Source organism: Patiria miniata, unplaced genomic scaffold (genome assembly GCF_015706575.1).
Source record: "Patiria miniata isolate m_02_andy unplaced genomic scaffold, ASM1570657v1 HiC_scaffold_2, whole genome shotgun sequence".
NCBI lineage: Eukaryota > Metazoa > Echinodermata > Asteroidea > Valvatida > Asterinidae > Patiria > Patiria miniata.
In genome coordinates, this window is record NW_024037058.1 from 15,343,650 (window position 1) to 15,362,608 (window position 18,959).

At 41.2% G+C, this 18,959-nt stretch overlaps 1 protein-coding gene across 1 annotated transcript in view; it reads left to right on the forward strand.

The window, feature by feature from the left end:
- The window catches only part of LOC119726649 (dual serine/threonine and tyrosine protein kinase-like), a 36,231-nt gene extending 23,702 nt beyond the window's left edge, over positions 1 to 12,529 (forward strand). The window contains exons 3-10 of the mRNA XM_038198410.1: positions 2,571 to 2,809; positions 3,815 to 3,898; positions 4,590 to 4,715; positions 6,715 to 6,898; positions 8,214 to 8,370; positions 9,306 to 9,555; positions 10,696 to 10,945; positions 12,098 to 12,529. Of these exons, the coding sequence (XP_038054338.1) occupies positions 2,571 to 2,809; positions 3,815 to 3,898; positions 4,590 to 4,715; positions 6,715 to 6,898; positions 8,214 to 8,370; positions 9,306 to 9,555; positions 10,696 to 10,945; positions 12,098 to 12,330 (1,523 nt within the window). The 3' untranslated portion in view covers positions 12,331 to 12,529. The remainder of the gene's footprint in view (positions 1 to 2,570; positions 2,810 to 3,814; positions 3,899 to 4,589; positions 4,716 to 6,714; positions 6,899 to 8,213; positions 8,371 to 9,305; positions 9,556 to 10,695; positions 10,946 to 12,097) is intronic.
- Positions 12,530 to 18,959: the final 6,430 nt, after the last annotated feature.

The following is an 18,959-nucleotide window of genomic DNA, read 5'->3' on the forward strand; positions in this document are numbered from 1 at the left end:
TACAAAGTTTGATCACAGAATGATTGAAAGCCGTGGATTCCATCAAATAAAGGGAGCAATCCTGAATGGTTTTTCTGTCAACAATGTATCTGCAATTTATAATGGCATTCCTCTCTTTTCTTCACGAATTGAGCTGAAGGCCTTATTGTATTTGTTTGTTGTGGCACAATAATATGGCTCACTGACAAAAGAGTACACACAATGCATGAGATAGCTGCTATTTCAAACACACAATCCATGCTCTAGGGATATGTACATACTTGTATATAGTGTACCAGTAAAAAAAATTCCATCTTTTGAAAATGTACAGTTTTGTACATAATGCTAGGTCTTATTGATATTATGAGCAGAAGTTTGTTGACCGCATACATGCATTATCATAAACCTTTCATCCCAAATAAACTGTACAATTTCTTTGTACAGTTTCTAATAAGTGGGCCCAAACCTCTGGGAAGTTTGCCTTGTCTGGTTCTTGACCTCGTTTGGAGAGTTGGATGGTAACTCATTGCAAGTGAATACGCAAATGAATAGATGCAAATGAATAGATGTTTGTTTGCACCAGCTGAGGTAATCCCGTAATCCCGCACACACCTACATACATGTACACGTATGTATGCATACAATGTATGAAGGGATGGTATCCGATTGATGCAGGGATGATCTTGAAATACTTGAAAAGAACTTTATATTACCAAGAATCTATGCACTGTACCAGTACTTGTAAATATCTTGCTTTGCTGTACCCTCCAGTGTCCCCCTCTCAAATCCCAAATTTGCAGTCAGTTGTACCCCGTTAGTGTGGAAATGTCCACTTGCATTTGTACAGTGTTTATTGTATACACAAAGTGTATGTACACATACATGTACCAGTATGTGGTGCACCTTTTCATATGAACATATTCAGGTAAGAAGTCGTTCCTAATGCACAGACATATCGGTACCGGTACTTGCTCCTAAATTTATATGAAGAAGGTTTCCTGCAAATGTATTGGGTTCTGTTTCTCTGCATACTGGATTGTACAGGGTGAGTCAAAAAAAGCGAAACCCAAATGTCGGGACTTCTGTTTTAGTGAAGTTCTGCATGTAGCACTTCCAAACTCTAGGATATAAAAGCCCAATTCATAAGCTTTCTTTTAGTACAAGAATCATTCAAATCACTCCAGTACTTTTGAATTTACGGGATTTTAAACACAACTACATGTACCGTTGAAAGTTCTGTCCATGGATCACAAAAAGTGTTCTTTCAGCAAAGCGAAACAATGCACACACATCCCTATGTGATTTGTTTTCGTTTTGCTGAAAGAACGCTTACCTTTTTGTGATCCGTGGACAGAACTTTAAAACAGTGGTTATAGTGTTTAAAATTCCATAACTTCAAAAGTACAAGTGATTTGAATGATTCTTGTACTAAAAGAAGGCTTATGAATTGGGCTTTCATAATTATATCCTAGATTTTGAAAGGATGCAGAACTTCACTAAAACAATGGTCCTGACATTTGGGTTTCGTTTTTTTTTACTCACCCTGTATTGGAAATATTGACATGCAATGCGTACTGCTTGTTCTTAGATGACTTTTGCCTTATTATAAGATAGTCCTAATCCCACAGATTTAGAAATCTTCATCCATGGGAGCTGCGCTTAATCCTAATCCCTCTGAATCCTAATCCTTCTTAATCCTAATCCTACAAACATGTAATGGTATTTGGAGATCTCCATTGATTGGTAGCTGAACCAAGGCAAAGAGATCAAAGTCTGCGCTACCATGATCCATGATCTGGTTCTGAACCAGGCCACATACTGGGGCGCTGTGGTCCAATGGTTACGGTGTTCGACTCGTGTGCCGTGGTACATGGGTTCGAATCCTGACCGTGGCACTTTACCAAGGCACTTGGACCAAGGCACTTTACCATTATTGCTTCGTCCTTCGGATGGGACGTATAAAGCCGTAGGACCCGTGTGTTGTGTAATGCACGTTAAAGAACCCAGTAACACTTGTCGCTAAGAGGAGGGGTTTGCCCCGGTGTTTCTGGCAGTGGCAGCAATTATGCGCCGGAGCACCTAGCAAAAACGTGCTTCATAATGGGTCTCATATGTTCATATACTTCATTTACCTGGCTTTGGTTGCATTCTCCCCCAGCGCTTTGTATCCTCTGGCAAAAAGCGCTATATAAATACAGTTATTATTATTATTATTTAGTTCAACTCCCAATTAAGGCCTAATCCCTGTTAATCCTAATCCTAAATATCTAAAGATCACCATTGAGGGTGAGCTGAGCCAAAGCAAAGAGATCAAAGACTGGACGGCCCAGATCCAAGAGCTTGTGCTGGACCAAGTCTGCACAGTTGAACTTACAATCTACGCATGATCCCACATAATCTTAATCATTGTTAATCTTAATCCCACATATTATTTGGAAATTCTCAATCCAAAGAGATCAAAGGCTACATGATCAAATCTGGATTGGGTCAATGTGGGTTGACTCCTGATTAATGCCTAATCCCTCTTAATTCTAATCCATCTTAATCCTAACCCCTCTTAATACCGATCCATCTTAATCTTAAACTCACAGATTTAGAGATCTCCATTGACGGTGAGCTGAGCCAGGGCAAGGAGATCAGAGGCTGCACGGCCCAGATCCAGGAGCTCGTCTTGAACCGGGTCAACACGGCGGTGGTGGAGAAGCTGATCAGCTCGGTGGATTATCTGCACGACAGCTTTGTAGGGACGCTGACGCGATGCTTGGAGAGCTTGGAGAAAGGGGAGGATGGATTGCAAGGGGAAACGACGACCAGCATGGCTCTCAAACAGGTATGAATGGCCTAGTCCAACTATTACGATCTTGCTGCGCCATGTTGGTTCCCATCATGCTTTGCATGGTCTTAACCCTGGAATTTTTGTAGAATCAATCCTTTCGAACATTAGAGTTTGACGCCGCGTTAAGAGCAAGGATTTAAAGCAAATGTACGTACCTCTGTTTTCCCATTACTACACAAGATACATTTTTTTTGGCGAAAAATGGGGCTTTCACAATCCATATCATACAGCCATCGCGCAGTCTTGAAAATTTTTTCGTACCTGACATATGACGTGCAGGAGATTACCAAGCGCATATATATAAAGCGTGCAGTCTTCAAAGTACGCCTGCAGTATGCCCTGAATAGTCAATCAACGTCGTTAAGGCCAAAAAAAAAAAGTCTCCGGTTTCTGGTATGGAGCTTGCCAGAAAAGTGGTGCGGCGACGCGGCTTTTTTTTTTTTTACCTGATTTTTTTGCTTCAAATGTCGGCTGATGACTGCAAATGGTGCCCGACTAAACTTAGTGCAAATATATGGGAGTCCAGAGAGGCCACATAAAGCTTATTCTCGACCATAACCCAATCTAAAAACACGTTAAAATTGTGCAGCAGCAGGATTCTAGTCAAACCAGTGAGTTTGGCGGTGTTGAGACATCATCTTTCATTGAAAAAAAACCTTTTTCATTTTGCCGTCGCGCATGGCTATGGCGACGCGCGCGCATACCAGAAACCGGAGACTTTTTTTTTTTGGCCTAACATATTCTTCACTGCCAGGGGCTAGTGAAGATAAGCGCACGCAGCCCATGGAGTCGAGGCTGCCTAGTCAAGTCACAAGCCATTCAACTGAGCTGTGAACATCTTTTTATTAATTTACAGGTACAGTCTTTGGCTTGTGATTTTACTTGTGACCTGATTTATGTACGATCTGGCATGTGTTTGACTTAGGATCTAATATGTGATTGACTTACGGGAGGATCTAACTTGTGATTGACTTGTAACCTGTCAATTATTCTTTGCAGATCCTGAACTCCGCCTACCAAGTGGAAGTGACGGTCCGGACCAGCTCTTCCTTTGTCAAGGTCATGTGGGAGAGAATGAAGGAGGTAAGTGTGATTTCAGTTAGGCTTGTACCGGTATGTGTGGCAGAATTGATTGTTGTTCCTGAGCAGGACACTTTACTGTGATAAGTTTTCACACTTGAAGAGCAAATGAGTTTTTGTGAGGGTTCAGTCCTCTTTTGTGGCTGATTGTGGTCTTTGGCACAGTTTGGATGGACTAATGTAAACTATTCCCATCTGTTTGACTAATGTCATGCTTTAAATGTTAGTAGAAACGTCAAACATTTAATTAATTTTATAATATTGTGTGGAGTGCCGTGGCCTCGTGTTCTGGAGCTTTGAACTTGTGGTCTGCAGGTAATTTCTGCCAATTGTGGGTTCGAGTTCAGCCTGGGGTTATGGTGCGTGTGCCCTTGGGCAAGGCACTTTGTCACTCATTGCTTCTCCCTACCCAGGAGTAAATGGGCACCTGTGAGGGCAGAGATGGGTATTGTGATTGATTTTAGCTGCTTTGCGCCGAAATGGCAGCATCAAGCTATATGCTTCTTAGGGAGCTGAGATTGTATTTGTAATGTTTCATTGGCCCAATGAGCAGGGGTAATAATAATGAAAAACACTTTGATCTTTTGTTAAAAGTGCCATATTAGTACCTGTTATTTAATATTACAATGTCTATGGACCTATTAGCATTACTATTTGCAGTTATGGTAATTTTCTCTGTGTGTCTTTTTCTCAGATTCTGCAGTCTATGAAGCCCTTCAAGGCACCGCCCATCGTGGATAAGGACTGGAAACGGAAGGTAGCCATCAACATGCTGAACAACCTGGATGATTCCAAGCTTGCCAAGAGTATTTGCTCGCAGGTGAGACCGAGTCTGAGTCTGGCAATAATCATCTGTGGCTATGGATTCTGTTAGCAGAAGCTCAATATCAAAAGCCAAAGCCATAGCCGTACCTACTGGAATTTTTAATTATGGCTATGGCTGGGAATAACAGGCACACCTATGGAAGCCGCTGGCTAGCCGCTGCAGCCACTTCCCATAGATTTGTGTTTAAATTCTGGTGGAAGCCATGTGATTCGAACATGGCCTCAAGCCGGCCTCAGGTCGACCAACGATTTGCTTGCACCATGATGGAACCGTCGGCACAAGCACCAAAAATATGTTCAGGTCACAAAACTGGAAAATTGTGTGATTGTCGCGGAACACGTCGCAGAAGTTCAAAATTTTCTACTCTTGCGACTGTTGATTTTTGTGAGCGCCGGCTGATGCCGATCATTTTAATATCGTCGCAGTTACACTCAGGTCACACAAAATCGGCGACTGAGTTGTTCCTGACGGTCGTACCTAAGGCACAGCTTGATCCTGAAAAGTCAGTCATCGACTGATCTGTGTCGTCACAAGGTCGACCTGAGGCCGGTTTTATCTTTCACTGGGGCTTGTGTTATAATTTGATGACGAAACTAAAGATTAACTGTACCTCAAAAGCCTGTAGAAATCTTTGGAGAGAAGACGATAAAGAAAAGTTTAATTTATAGGCAAGAGGAGAAATGTTTGAGGGTTGCATAAGCTTTCGTAGCTACAACTACTTCATCAGATGCAACAAAGAGGGGCATCATCATTTAAGGTTTATATAGGGGTACATGTACAGTCAAAACAGAGGGTGGTGATAATCAATTAGGCCCCCCCAAAAAAGTCTCCGGTTTCTGGTATGGAGCTTGCCCAAAAAGTGGTGCGGCGACGCGGCTTTTTTTTTTTTTTTACCTGATTTTTTTGCTTCAAATGTCGGCTGATGACTGCAAATGGTGCCCGACTAAACTTAGTGCAAATATATGGGAGTCCAGAGAGGCCACATAAAGCTTATTCTCGACCATAACCCAATCTAAAAACACGTTAAAATTGTGCAGCTGCAGGATTCCAGTCAAACCAGTGAGTTTGGCGGTTTTGAGACATCATCTTTCATTGAAAAAAAACCTTTTTCATTTTGCCGACGCGCATGGCTACGGCGACGCGCGCGCATACCAGAAACCGGAGACTTTCTTTTTTGGCCTTATCAATGGTATAGTGTGACAAAAAGCCACAATCCTATAAAGGCCTAGTTGAATACAGTCTAGTCCATGAATAATCTTTTGCTCTGTGTTTTCCTTGTCCGCCCTTGATTTGAATCCCATCTGTTGGAGTACAGCTACTCTAAACTGGCTTAATGTGTGGCCTGGTAAAATTGAAATATTCAGCACCGTGTTTCTGTATAAATACTTGTTTCTGATATCAAACTTGTGTCCATTCATACATTGTCTTACAGTGACTGCCCAGTTTGTGGTCCAATGTATACTGCGTTGGGGCATACCGGTAGCTTGACAGGTGATTGCATAATTCACACTACTGGAAGTACGGCTGAAAGACCCTTTGATGTTATATGTAACATTATTGGGTCCGATGATATGGGTACTGGAATTTATGTGGGGGCAAAGTTGACATCTTGAGCCGTTGCTGGGGTGGTTCCATTGTTGATGGGGAGGGCAAGTGCATTTCTGACAAGTTTGTTTGGCATGAATATTGGGCGGTTGTCTGCAGGCAATTGTGGGCTTCTCGTTGTGGATCTGCTTGAGGGTGTCATCATCCAGGAGGATTGGGCTATGTTCATTAAATATACGTCGTATTGGTTTTTAGTACAGGGCTGTTTGTAATCACAAAAAGTGCTGAATGTAATCAACAAAGCTAAATGCAATTAGCTTGATGATCCAATATTTGAATATTCGGTGTATTCTGGGACAACCCTATCAGAAAGGTTCCCTGTACAAATGCCAAGGGGAGTTAAGGTGCAGGATTAACTCGTACCATATTTGCTGTCTCCTCGTCACAGTTCCGTTCGCGGCTCAACAATTCCCATGACACGTTCTCCTCCTCCTTGCGTCAGCTTGAGAACAAGCACTCTGGCCGGCTGGAGAAGACTGAAGAACAACGGATGAAAGTCAGGAAAGTCCACGCACCTAGGCTGGCTAGACTAGCACTGGATAGCACCTCGCTACGAGACATGGTCCTGTATGGTACGTTACTCCTGTTACTATAAAAACTTACTGATCGGAGAAATCGGAGATTTTAAAATCCGGTTGTCCCATTTTTTTTTTCAAACCGAATTATAGTTATCGTATTTCTCCGGAAGTTCCCAAACAGCTTACAGTCATGCCGACAAAAAAGGTGCCGCATGCAGTGCCCTTCGCAATGATTGGGCCTAGTTTGTGAGAGTCATTGAGCACTTGGCCTTTACAAAAAAACTCCAGAGCTGGGATGGTGAAAAAATTGATGATTGGATGTACAGGTTGTCCCACAAAAAAAAAAAACAGTCGAGTCTGGCATGTTTTCAGAAAAGTGTTGGTAGTATTCAAAATCGTGTCTAATGTATTGCTGAGAAGAATCATTGGTCTTCCAAATGCTTTTTAGTTGGTTTCATTAGGATGTTTTGTTCAAAACATACAGCAATCACAATATGGGACTTGAAAAACCACTTGGGCCACTTTTTTTTATTTGTCAAGTTTACAGATCGTAGCCGGTAGAATGAGTCACACGTTACTCTTGAACAAAGGAAATAAATCCTCTGTGTGTTTCTCTAACTGCGCTTTGTCACTTTCAAGGAAAGTGGCCCAAGACGATTTTCAACCCTTGAGTTCCATGATGCATAGCATTTGTTCCAATGCAGCGATTTGAATGAAATAAAGTTTGTATGGTAGATTGGTTATCTGACTTTAATTTAAGAGGTAATTTGAAAATGTCACAAAACTCACATGCAATATACCTTTATTAATTGGTTTTCGACTGTTAGGGTTTTTGTGGGACAACCTGTAGTTTACTGGTTCAACGACCACTGGGCATTCGTAAAAATACTCCAGAGCTGTAATGTTGAAAAAACGAGGGGGGGGGGGAAGTCTCTGACCAGTGTAATGGGCAGGCTATTCATGAACCAAAAAGACTGCTAGCGAGTGAATACATTTCCAATCGGAGACCATGGAGCAAATTGTGGGATGTTCTAGTTGTTGTCTTTAGCTTGTGTCACAAACAATGGAAGGCTTAATTTTTTGTATGGTTGGTTTCGAAAATCCTGTTTCCAAATCCAACCGAATAGAATTATTCAAGCCAACATTTTATTAAACGAACATGGAAATTTACATTATTGCTGTGTTGAAGCCAACAAAAATATTGTTACAAAAAATTACGTGACAGTCCCATGTTGGTTATTCCAATCCTGGATCTCAATTAATTTGTATTAGCTGCCAGAGATTTCATTGAAGATTCACCATTAAAACAATGTTTGTAAGCTCACGTGATAGCATTTTTGAGTTTTTGCTTCTTGTTTGCCCGTCCCAGGCATGCCCAAGTTGGAGCGTGAGATCGGACGCGGTCAGTACGGGGTGGTCTACTCCAGCCGCAACTGGGCCAGTCTGACATCGCTGGCGGTCAAGTCGGTGGTCCCGCCCGACGACAAACATTGGAACGACCTGGCGCTGGAGTTCCACTACACGAGGTTGGTGGTGTTGTAGATTGAAGAATATCAACTTTGTACTTATGTAACTATCAGAGATTTGAATTAAGCCGCCTTCGCATTGGACTTAATTTTGTATAAAAGTTATTGCGACACAGGCAAGCTCGATTGGCAAGATGTCTGCATGTCTTATCTCACTCAGCCGCAGTGAAGATAATTGCGAGAAGTCCTACTGCCTTCCAACCTACTTAGCGAAAGTAGACAACGAGACAAATTCTTTTTAAAACTAAGCAGGACTGTTCTTATCAGAACTAAATCTACTAAGGTGTTACCGCAAACCAAAAGTATATGTCTGCATTTGTAAGCAGGAGGTCGTGGGTTCGAGTCCCACCTGATTAAGCATGTGAAGTTTTTTCTTTCATCCCTTGGACAACACTAAGTATACAGTATTCGTACAAAAAAATACATCGGTGAAGGGAAAAACCTAATATTGAACTTCAAAACCTCTTATTTAATTTTCAAGGATAGGGTTTATAAGGATCGATGTATTGATTTATACCACTCCGACGAAAATTCCAACTTCCAAATTCCAGCTGCTATGGCAGATTCGAACCAGCCAACCAATCCCGCAAGCTCCGTGGTCGAGTGGTGAGACGTCTGAATAGAAAGCTGAAGGTCATGGGTTCAAGTCCCACCCGAGTGTTTTTTTCCAACTTTCACTCGGGGGGTAACACACTGAGTATACAGTGTTTATACGTTGGTGAAGGGCAAAACCTAATATTGATTTACATCACCCCGACACAAATTCCATCTTGTGAATGGTGTGTTAGGGTTACATGGAGGAAAATATAAATAAAGTTTGATGGTCTTTATTTGTGTCAAATGATTTTGTTCATGTGTGAAAATTGGCCTTGAAGGTATCGATGCCAGGAACTTGTAACACTGAAACCGTGAACATTGTTCATCTGTAATTTCAGGTCAATCACTGAGCATGAGCGTGTTGTCACCTTGCGCGGCTCCGTCATCGACCACAGCTATGGCGGGGATGGCTGCTCGCCGGCCGTCCTACTCATCATGGACCGACTGCAGCGGGATCTCCACGTGGCCATCAAGGCTGGCTTGGACTTCCCTGGACGGCTACAGGTGGCTCTAGACGTGGTGGAAGGGATGAGATATCTGCACAGTCTGGGGCTGGTCCACAGGGATATCAAACTCAAGAATGTCCTGGTGAGTTCTGTCTCAACAAGAAGTCCAAAAATAAAAGTCTGTCATGAGCCAATATGGCCCATCAGGCTGGCATTTATCTCCGGTTTCCTTGGCCTGAAATGACTGAGAATATTTCCATTTCCCCTGGATGGGATGCCAGTCCATCACAGGTTACTCACCAGCTAATGCCGGTACTCACTTGTACTTCTGGGTGGAGAGAGGAAAGTGGAGGTGAAGTGGCTTGCCCAAGGACACAACATATGGCCAGCAGCTGGATTCAAACCCGTGACCCTCTGATCATGAGTCACAAACCCTAACCACTAGGCCACAATCCCTCACAAGCTAGAGAGTAAATTACCAGAGCGGTAACTCCTTACTCCTCACGTAGAATATTTTTAGTGGCATTCTGGGCGCAGAAATTGTGAACAAATTTGCGTGACCGCAGAAAATATATTGAAATTATATGAACTGGAATTTCAGGTTGAATTGCAAAGCTAGAGCACAACAAACACGGCTGAATAGACGCAGTATGACAGAAATAACTGGAGGCGTGTACGGCACGTGTACGCTGTTTGCTGTTTGCATTGAGCAAAATGAAACGCTCATTCACTGATTGTGCATTTTATCTTTGGGCCTATTGGCTTCGTGTACCGATCAAGTTAGTTGGCCTGGCATTTCGAAACTTATAGGATCTTTGTCAAAGACCTGTTTGCCCTTGTGAAAGATCCTACTAGGATCAAAACGTCAGGCATACTGTGTATTTCAGGTCAATCCATATCAGTAGGCAGTTTGCAACAGTTTATTCATTGTTCATCCTTCATTTACACATCAGTTTAGAACACAACTGCAGATAGCTGTACAACCACCACACAATTTTTTTTTTAGCTGTCTGTAGGTTTGTACACAAACATAGATGTGCCTAGCCAGCTACATTGCATGTTAGCTTTCTAGTTGATTAATACAGCTGGGTGATCTGCAGTCATTCAACATAAATTGAGGGTCTCGTCAATGGATATTAATGTACAGAGTTTGTTTGGTACCAGAGTGTATTTGGGTTTACCTGAGTCGCTCTTCCGTGCAAAGGTCTTCAAATTTTGAGAAAAATGCATGAATTCTCGAATTTAAAAACGAGGTGTTCTTTCGTACCACACACTTCTACAGTTGGACAAGCGCGACCGCGGCAAGATCACTGACCTCGGTTTCTGCAAGCCTGAGGCCATGATGAGCGGCAGCATCGTCGGTACCCCGATCCACATGGCGCCCGAGCTCTTCTCGGGCAAGTACGACAGCAGCGTGGACACCTACGCGTTCGGCATCCTCCTCTGGTACGTCTGCGCGGGCCACGTCCGGCTGCCGACGGCGTTTGAACAGTGCGCCAATAAGGACCACCTGTGGAGTTCTGTCAAGAAAGGTATGGTTTGGCTTCACAGACTAAACTTTATGAAAAAATATCCAGCATGCTAGCCCATGTAGTATCATTTTTGGTCCATGTATTGATTTTCACTCTTAGCTAAATCTTTTTGTGTAGTAATAATAGTATTGTGAGATTTTTCTAAAAAGTAGTACTTTCACTGGAGTTCTGTCCGTTCTCTACATGTTCATGTAACTATCATGGCAATTTCATCCAAGCATTTCGTCGTGTCCGTGCAACAAGGTCGTATCTTCCAAAATGGCATGTGACGTCATGTACTTGAAATGCGAGTTTTCAATGTCAAAAGGTGGTATCTCACTTAAGATAACCCGGATGTACACACAAAGTCAATGGACGTCGAGATACGCGAGATACAACCTTTTTGCATGGAGCGTATTCACCCAAGATACGACCTTGTTGCACGGAGCGTATTCACGCAAGATACGACTTTGTTGCAGATTCTAGTTACGACCTTGATGCACTAATGCGATAATTTCAAGAAATGTTACAAGTTTTCAGGATGTGCATTTTGTTTTTTTTGAAAGTGTTTCAAGTTTAATCTTTTTTGAGCTGACGTGGCTCTAAAAAAGAACCCGTTTTGAACTTGAATGTCACACATTGCTTGTGCGAATGTCTGCTTATTTGCAAACTTCGCCTTGCCGGGGCCCTATTTCATGGCACTGCTAAGTACACAACTTTCACAGAGACTGTAAGCAGTAAACCCAGCCAAGAACATGCTAACTTGTTTACAACCGATCCTGTAAGCTCGGTGGTCGAGTGGTAAGCCGTCTGTACCAGAAAGCAGGAGGTCATGGGTTTTCCAACTTTCACTCGGGAGGTAACACACTGAGTATATAGTGTTTATACTTCGGTGAAGGGCAAAACCTAATATTGATTTACATTACCCCGACGCAAATTCATCTTATGAATTGTTCTTAACTGTGACAAATGTATGGCTTTGTCTTACTGTACTTCCAAGTGGCACTTTGCACCTTAAGCTCTTTTCGTTGTGACAGGCTCCAAATCAACTTTGTGAAATACACCTCAGCCAAGCATAAATTATCTTTGAAAGTTGGCCCAACATTTCTGCTATCTGCTAGACAGCTCACTGATGGTGGGCCCTCACTCAACATCCTATTTTTCTCCATCCAGGAGTACGTCCCGAGAGGCTTAACGTCTTTGACAAGCCCTGCTGGGAGCTGATGCAGGCCTGCTGGGCCGGCGAGCCCGGTGACAGACCCTTACTAGGAGACGTCCAGATCAGACTGCAGGAGATCCACCAGAGGGCCCTGGAGTCTCGCCGGAGGGCGTCCAATCTCAGGGACCTTGCTGGGAGTAAACAAACGACGGAGGAGGACCAAGGCCGACCTAGGGAGATATATTAATTTGTTTTTTAAAGTTGGTTACGTCCATGACTTTAGCTTAAGCTTCCGAGTCATTATGAACCAGCATGCACAAACGTGTGTCCTACACTGATGATAGCGTGGAGTGTATACGAGTGTTGTAGTCGAGTCCATCATAAGTCAATCACAAGTCCTCACAAGTGAATCACAAGTCATCACAAGTAATCCTGAGTCCATCACAAGTCAATTATGTCATTACAAGTCCATCAAAAATCCATCCCAAGTCCATCCCAAGCCAATCACAAGCCATTTCAAGTCATCCCAAGTCAATCACAAGTCATCACAAGTCAATCTCAATTCAATTGTGAGTCAATCGCATGTCAATCACAAGTCCATCACAAATCAATCAAAATGTCAGTCACAAGTCCATCACAAGTCCATTACAAGTCAATCACAAGTCATCACAAGTCAATCTCAATTCAGTTGTAAGTCAATCACAAGGCCATTACAAGTCAATCAAAATGTCAGTCACAAGTCCATCATAAGTCATCACAAGTCAAATCACAAGTCAAATCAAAATTCAATCACAAGTCAATCACCAGTCAATCACAAGTCAATCACAAGTCTATCACAAGTCAATCACAAGTCTATCACAAGTCATCACAAGTCAATCACAAGTCAAATCACTAGTCAATCACAAGTCAATCACAAGTCAATCACAAGTCAGTCACAAGTCCATCACAAGTCAATCACAAGTCAAATCACTAGTCAATCACAAGTCAATCACAAGTCAATCACAAGTCAGTCACAAGTCCATCACAAGTCAATCACAAGTCATACAGTCCCAAGTCGAGTCACAAGCTACTCAATTGAACTGTCATGACTGATAAAAAGAGTCCTTTGTTATGTTTCGTTATGTGTTACTTGTGATTTGAATTGTGACGTGTTACTTACAACTAGACTTATGATTTATTTGCAGACTTATGACGGCATTGTGTTGGACTTGACTGCAACACTAGTCCAGTGTGAGGATTTGAGAGAGGATTTGTTGTATTCTTGAAACCTGTTCAGTGCCGTGCCTTTGTTGCCGTGCCTCACTCAACTGTGAAACTAACTTTGTCAGCTTTGACGTTTGACACAGCCTTGTGGGATAGCTAGAATACGTGATATAAGGCATACTTTCTGTGACGGAATTGTACAAATACTGGTATCAACCTTGTGTGCTTGTGAAATCATGTATAAAAAAACATGTATCACTTTGTAAATACATTTCTGTATATTCAGGGAAAACTAATAGGACAAGTTTACGGATGCAAGATTTCAGAGCATGCCATTCTGTGGCAAGTTACCGGTCTTTTTCAAATATGTTAATAAAAGTCTGAAAAAGGGCTGACTAATATTAAATAAATTGATAACAAGAATTATTTAAGGACAAACTAATTTGGATAAGTGGTTGCACATGTACTGAAGCTTTTCATGTTTGTTACAGGTAGTAGTAATATACCTTTAAAAGGGCTACCGGTACCTCGTCTTCTTAAATTCTATAGAACATGATATTTGTTTTCTTTCTGCGTTTTAAAACCAGTTCGCGCCGGGTTTTTGGGGGGGGCTGAAAATTTCAATTTTCGAAAACGGCAAGATATAGCAGCTAAAGGAAACACGATTCTAAACACTTTCTTGCTATCAGTTTGTAAACATGTTTACATGCTAAACGTTTTTAGCATGAGGTGATAGCAAGAAAGTGTTTAGAATTGTGTTTACACGTAGGCCAGGCAAATATCCGCACAGAGGCGATTAGGCTACCTTTGTCCCAATGCCTAAAATCGAAAACTTGGTCCCGTGGTCAATTTGACCTGTCTCAATGTGGTCAATTTGACCTGGAAAATTACTCATAACTCTGTCAAAAATTATCAGATTTGGACGTTTGATGTCTCATTTTAAAGTGGACAGGCGTATCTTTCAAACCATAACTATATTATCTATATTAGTTACACATTCTACGTCTGGCATTCCGTTATATTTTGTTTGCAATTTTTTTAGACACACTGTACATGCGCATCTCTAATGCAACACTTTGCGAATGTATGTTCCGGCAGCATGCGCCATGCGCACGTGCATTGGTTGATTGTGGCACGTATGTTGGAACTATGTGCACTTTATATATGGGACATTAATCACGGCTGTGATTGGTCATTGCACCATGGGGCTGGGCTTAATGAATCGGTCTGTTGTCTTGTTTGAGTTTGTAAGTTTAAAGGTACAGTCCGTCATTTGTAATTTGTGCATTTTGTTTGTTTGAAGCAGCAAACGTGCTCAAAATCTAAAGATGGGTGCTTAATAACTAACCTGATGAAGTTTCAGCCCAGCTTCAGCTGTATAATCTGAGAAAACAGCATTCTAGGATCTCAATTTCAAATCAAAAGTTGCTGAATCATGTTTTGAATTGGGCCTGAATTCAGCGTCTGAGACACATTATCCCTGACCCGATTGCAGCGATGTCGCACACCGATCCAACGAATTATAGCAACCACGCACGCGTGTGCATCGTGCCAATGCTTGCGCGTGCTTCGCCGAATATAAAAACGAACTACTAACGAAAACGTCTTTAGACGCACCGTTAGAAGGCCTTTCCAACCGGTGCATCTTTAGACGCACTGTTGGAAATGCCTTCTTTCGTTGATTTCTTCAAAATGACAGCTTGCCAGAAAGAATAATTTCACAGGGAGTTAAGTCCCCTTACTATCTTTCAACCAAGTATGTTTTTCAACAATAATTAACGCCAGTTACTTTTTGGATAGCTGCAAATGATGGACTGTAGCTTTCAAGTTATCTGTATTTTCTGGGGCAAGCTCCTCATGTGGCACTTTCAGTTTGTGTGTGATGATACTGTATATTACTATATTCACTTGATTTCTGATATGGCGTCTTTTCCTCTTGCAGCAAATTTTTGCAACAAGTTTTCCTGCATTAAGTCTGTGCACGTTCCAGATTTTTTTTCGCCCCTTGGAAAGTATTTGGATGTAAGATTGTAAATATCACATATCACATAAACAATCCAGGCCCCTCTGAATTTGACCTTGTTTCAACTGCATTTTGTTTATTTTTTTTCATTTTTGTTGTGTTTTATTATCATGTTTTTTTTTTTTGTGTTTGCTGTATGGACAGTTAATTGTGCAATTTTTTTTTCAAATACAAATGTGAGTGACCCCCCAAAAGGGTAAGCCATCTCTGTGTGGCTGCCAAACCATGAAGGCCATATCAGCCAGTCCAGGGTTGCAGGCCAGTAAAAGTGGCCCATGCCAGCCAAATCATCAAATTGCATGCCCTCAAATTCTTCAATATTTGAGCATATTGTGTGCCATGAACTTAAGGGTTTGCCCTCAAATTCTTCAATATTTGAGCATATTGTGTGCCATGAACTTAAGGGTTTGCAAAAAAATATGGGTGGAAGCCGTGCATAGGACTGTGAGCTTGTAGTTCTGTGCAATTTGGATGAAATTGGGGCCCTAAAAGCGCTCTATTTGGCAATGGAGAGTAGGCATCGTTTTTCAAAATGGCGATGGGCTTCAGGAGTATTTTAAAGGGCAATCATCTTCGGATGGAAATTTCTTCTAAAAGTCATCAGATAACCCCCCCCCCCCCAAGAAATTGAAAAGAAAATGAAAGATGATGTTATAAGCTTTAATTTGATGTGTGTCTCAATCACCTTGGAGAGTTGTGAGTATTTTTCCTGAATTTCTGAAGTGGGGGCATTTATCATTGGGGTCTATGGTAGTTTATTTACTGGTCTGCAACCATAGGGCTGGCCTACGAAAATTAAGACCAACAAAATATATTGCCCAATCAATGCCTGTCTTTTTCCCAACCACTTTGATGTCGTGGCTGTGTGTACAATTTTGTGACTTGGACACCATACTTGTATCTAATCAGACGTTGACATCACATTTAAGGCCGTGCACTATTATTAGATAAGATTTGTAAAAAAAATGTAAGCGGCCTTTGCATCAACTTCATTTAACTGGAATATTTTGTTCAAACTTTAATGGTTGGACAGTTAACAAGCTCCTTCTGAAATTAACAACTTATATATTAATATTAAGTTAAACCGTAATATAATAAAAATATGTATTGTATGAAAATAGTAGTAAAACCTGTTGAGAAAGAAAATGGCCAAGCTATGTGATTTCTCACTGGGTCTACGAACCGAGGGAAATTGTTTCGTTTTGCAAAAAAGTAAACACAGCAAGTTCTGGGAAGAAGCTAGTCCCATAAATGTGGCCAATTTACTGGACTACCTCCATAAATAAAGGCCACACTTGGAACATGCACCTAAAAGTGTAGAACTTGGCAATTTAGATTTGGACTATATTTGTAGTTTATGTACGCTTTAGAAGCCAAGTTATAGCCACAGAAAAGTAGTCCTGCATTTTTCAGACGTCTGTTTTTGGTGTAATTTCCAGGTTTGTTTGCACATGTTTGCGTGTCTAAATTCCGACACGAAATTACACAAGAAAATAGACGTAGACCTGCAAAATGCACGACTCCTTGTCTATCGCTATAAAGCATGCGAGTGTGTTTCTGAAGCGTAAATACACTTACAAATATAGTCCAAATGTGAAAAGCAAAATTTGACATAGTTCTACATGTTCGGGTACATGTTCCAAGTGTGGCCCTTATTTACGAAGGTATTCCAGTAAATTGGCCACGTTTTTGGGGCTAGGAAGAAGCGAGGGCAGGTTCTGTCCCTTCCAAACTGGCAGGGTGCCAACATTGTTTACAGAGGCGTTTTTGTTTACAAAAATGTACTACAGGTATTCGTAATTCACATCTGTGCCATGTGTTTTGTGAAAAAAATCTGTATGCAACTTTACACAGTGATTTTTTAATTTTTAATGGTTCGCTTGGGAATAAGCTGATTGGCGGAAACGTTAAATGTGTGGTTTTTGTTGTTTGTTTTTGTCAGATGCGATCCATGTTTCCTATCTCAAACACACGCATTAGACATTACTCTTAACCTTATTTATTTGTTACATTATGCTAATGCATTTAATTCATTTCATTTATGAATATTTGCACATTTCATAAATGAATGGTTAACTCTTGCTACATTGAATCTGCGTAGTGATATGGAGAGGATGCTGGTTTGTGTAATGTTAATTTGAGTAAATTTTTGCCGACTAAGTCCAATCTGTGGCGATTATAGTATTAACTTCAAACCTAATACACTTGGGTTGTAATGTGCACTAACTATATTTACGTGCAGAAAGTCAAACATCTGTCTGTGCTGTTTTGCATTGGGCAAAATTAGTGGATTTTACTAAAAAGACAATAATGCTTTCTATACCACCTTTGAATGGGATTCGCCCATGTAACTATGAAGTATTACAAACGTACGAGTAAGTTTACCTTGAATCAAGATATTTTGCAGTGATACTGCCTTTCATTGAATAAACTAATTTTTCAACTACGTTTTGTTTCCGTTGTTGTTTTATTCATTAACCCCTACTTTGCCAGATCTTTCAATACACTCTCTGTACTTGTGGGGACCGAAAATGCTGTCGATCCTAATTTGCCCAACAAGTTTATTGATATCAGTGTGGCTATTCTCTGGAAGTCTTGTCATGCATCTGGTGTATGCAATTAGCCTATTCGAGGTATGGCTGACACAATAAGAGGGCGCTGTTTGATTTGGGTCAAGCCATTTGTAATTATGTCAAACCAAACAGCGCCCTCGTATTGTGTGTGCCATACCTCGAATAGGCCAGGTTGTAGTCCATTACAGGACAATCCTATAAGATAGCACTGCCCAGCTCATCTTCACCAGCCAACAACCAGCAGGGCCCAATTTCACGGCGCTGCTAAGCACAAAAATTTGCTTAGCACAAAAAAAGTCTGGCTTATAACAGCAGGTTAACAGCCAAAACTCCATGTGATTTTCATGCTAAGCAAACAACAGCTGAATACTAATCACGAGCAATACACATCACGTGGAGTTTTGGCGGATAACCTGCTTTTAATAAGCCAGACTTTTTTTGTGCTAAGCAAATTTGTGTGCTTAGCAGCGCGGTGAAATTGGCCCAAGGCCAAGACACAAGTGACAGTCAATCAATCAGTCCGTCAGTCGGTCAGGTACAAAGAGGTCTGAAGACTGGCCCTCTGGAACAAGCAAAAATATCTGCAAGCAAACTCGATCAAATACACCAAAACAGATACCTGAAATCCAATCTCATTTATATTTTATTTAACTCAATCTCTCTTATGTACATCTGTGAGCGGTTTGCACAACTATGAACGCACACCAGTATAAAGAAAACCAGGGCATTGTATCACATTAGTTGTTAAGTCGCAAGAAAAAATTTAAAACTCCTTAGTGTTCAACTTTCCATTTTGCATGAATTTTTGTTTTTACAAAAGGAAACGTCAATTTTGCTGAAGTCTGCTTAATCTAAATGTTAGAAAGTACAGTTTGATAACTAATGTTTCCTTTAACAGATGATCACTGGTCCATGAAAGAACATGCTGCATGGTGTGAATTGGAGCTAAATTTTTGAGGCAAAACAAAGCTTCGTAATGCTTCTTCTAAATATCTGTTGGAAATTATTACTTTAGTCCTAATTCAATCCATGCATAGCAAATTCCAACAACTAGGTTATTAAATCTTTAGAACACAA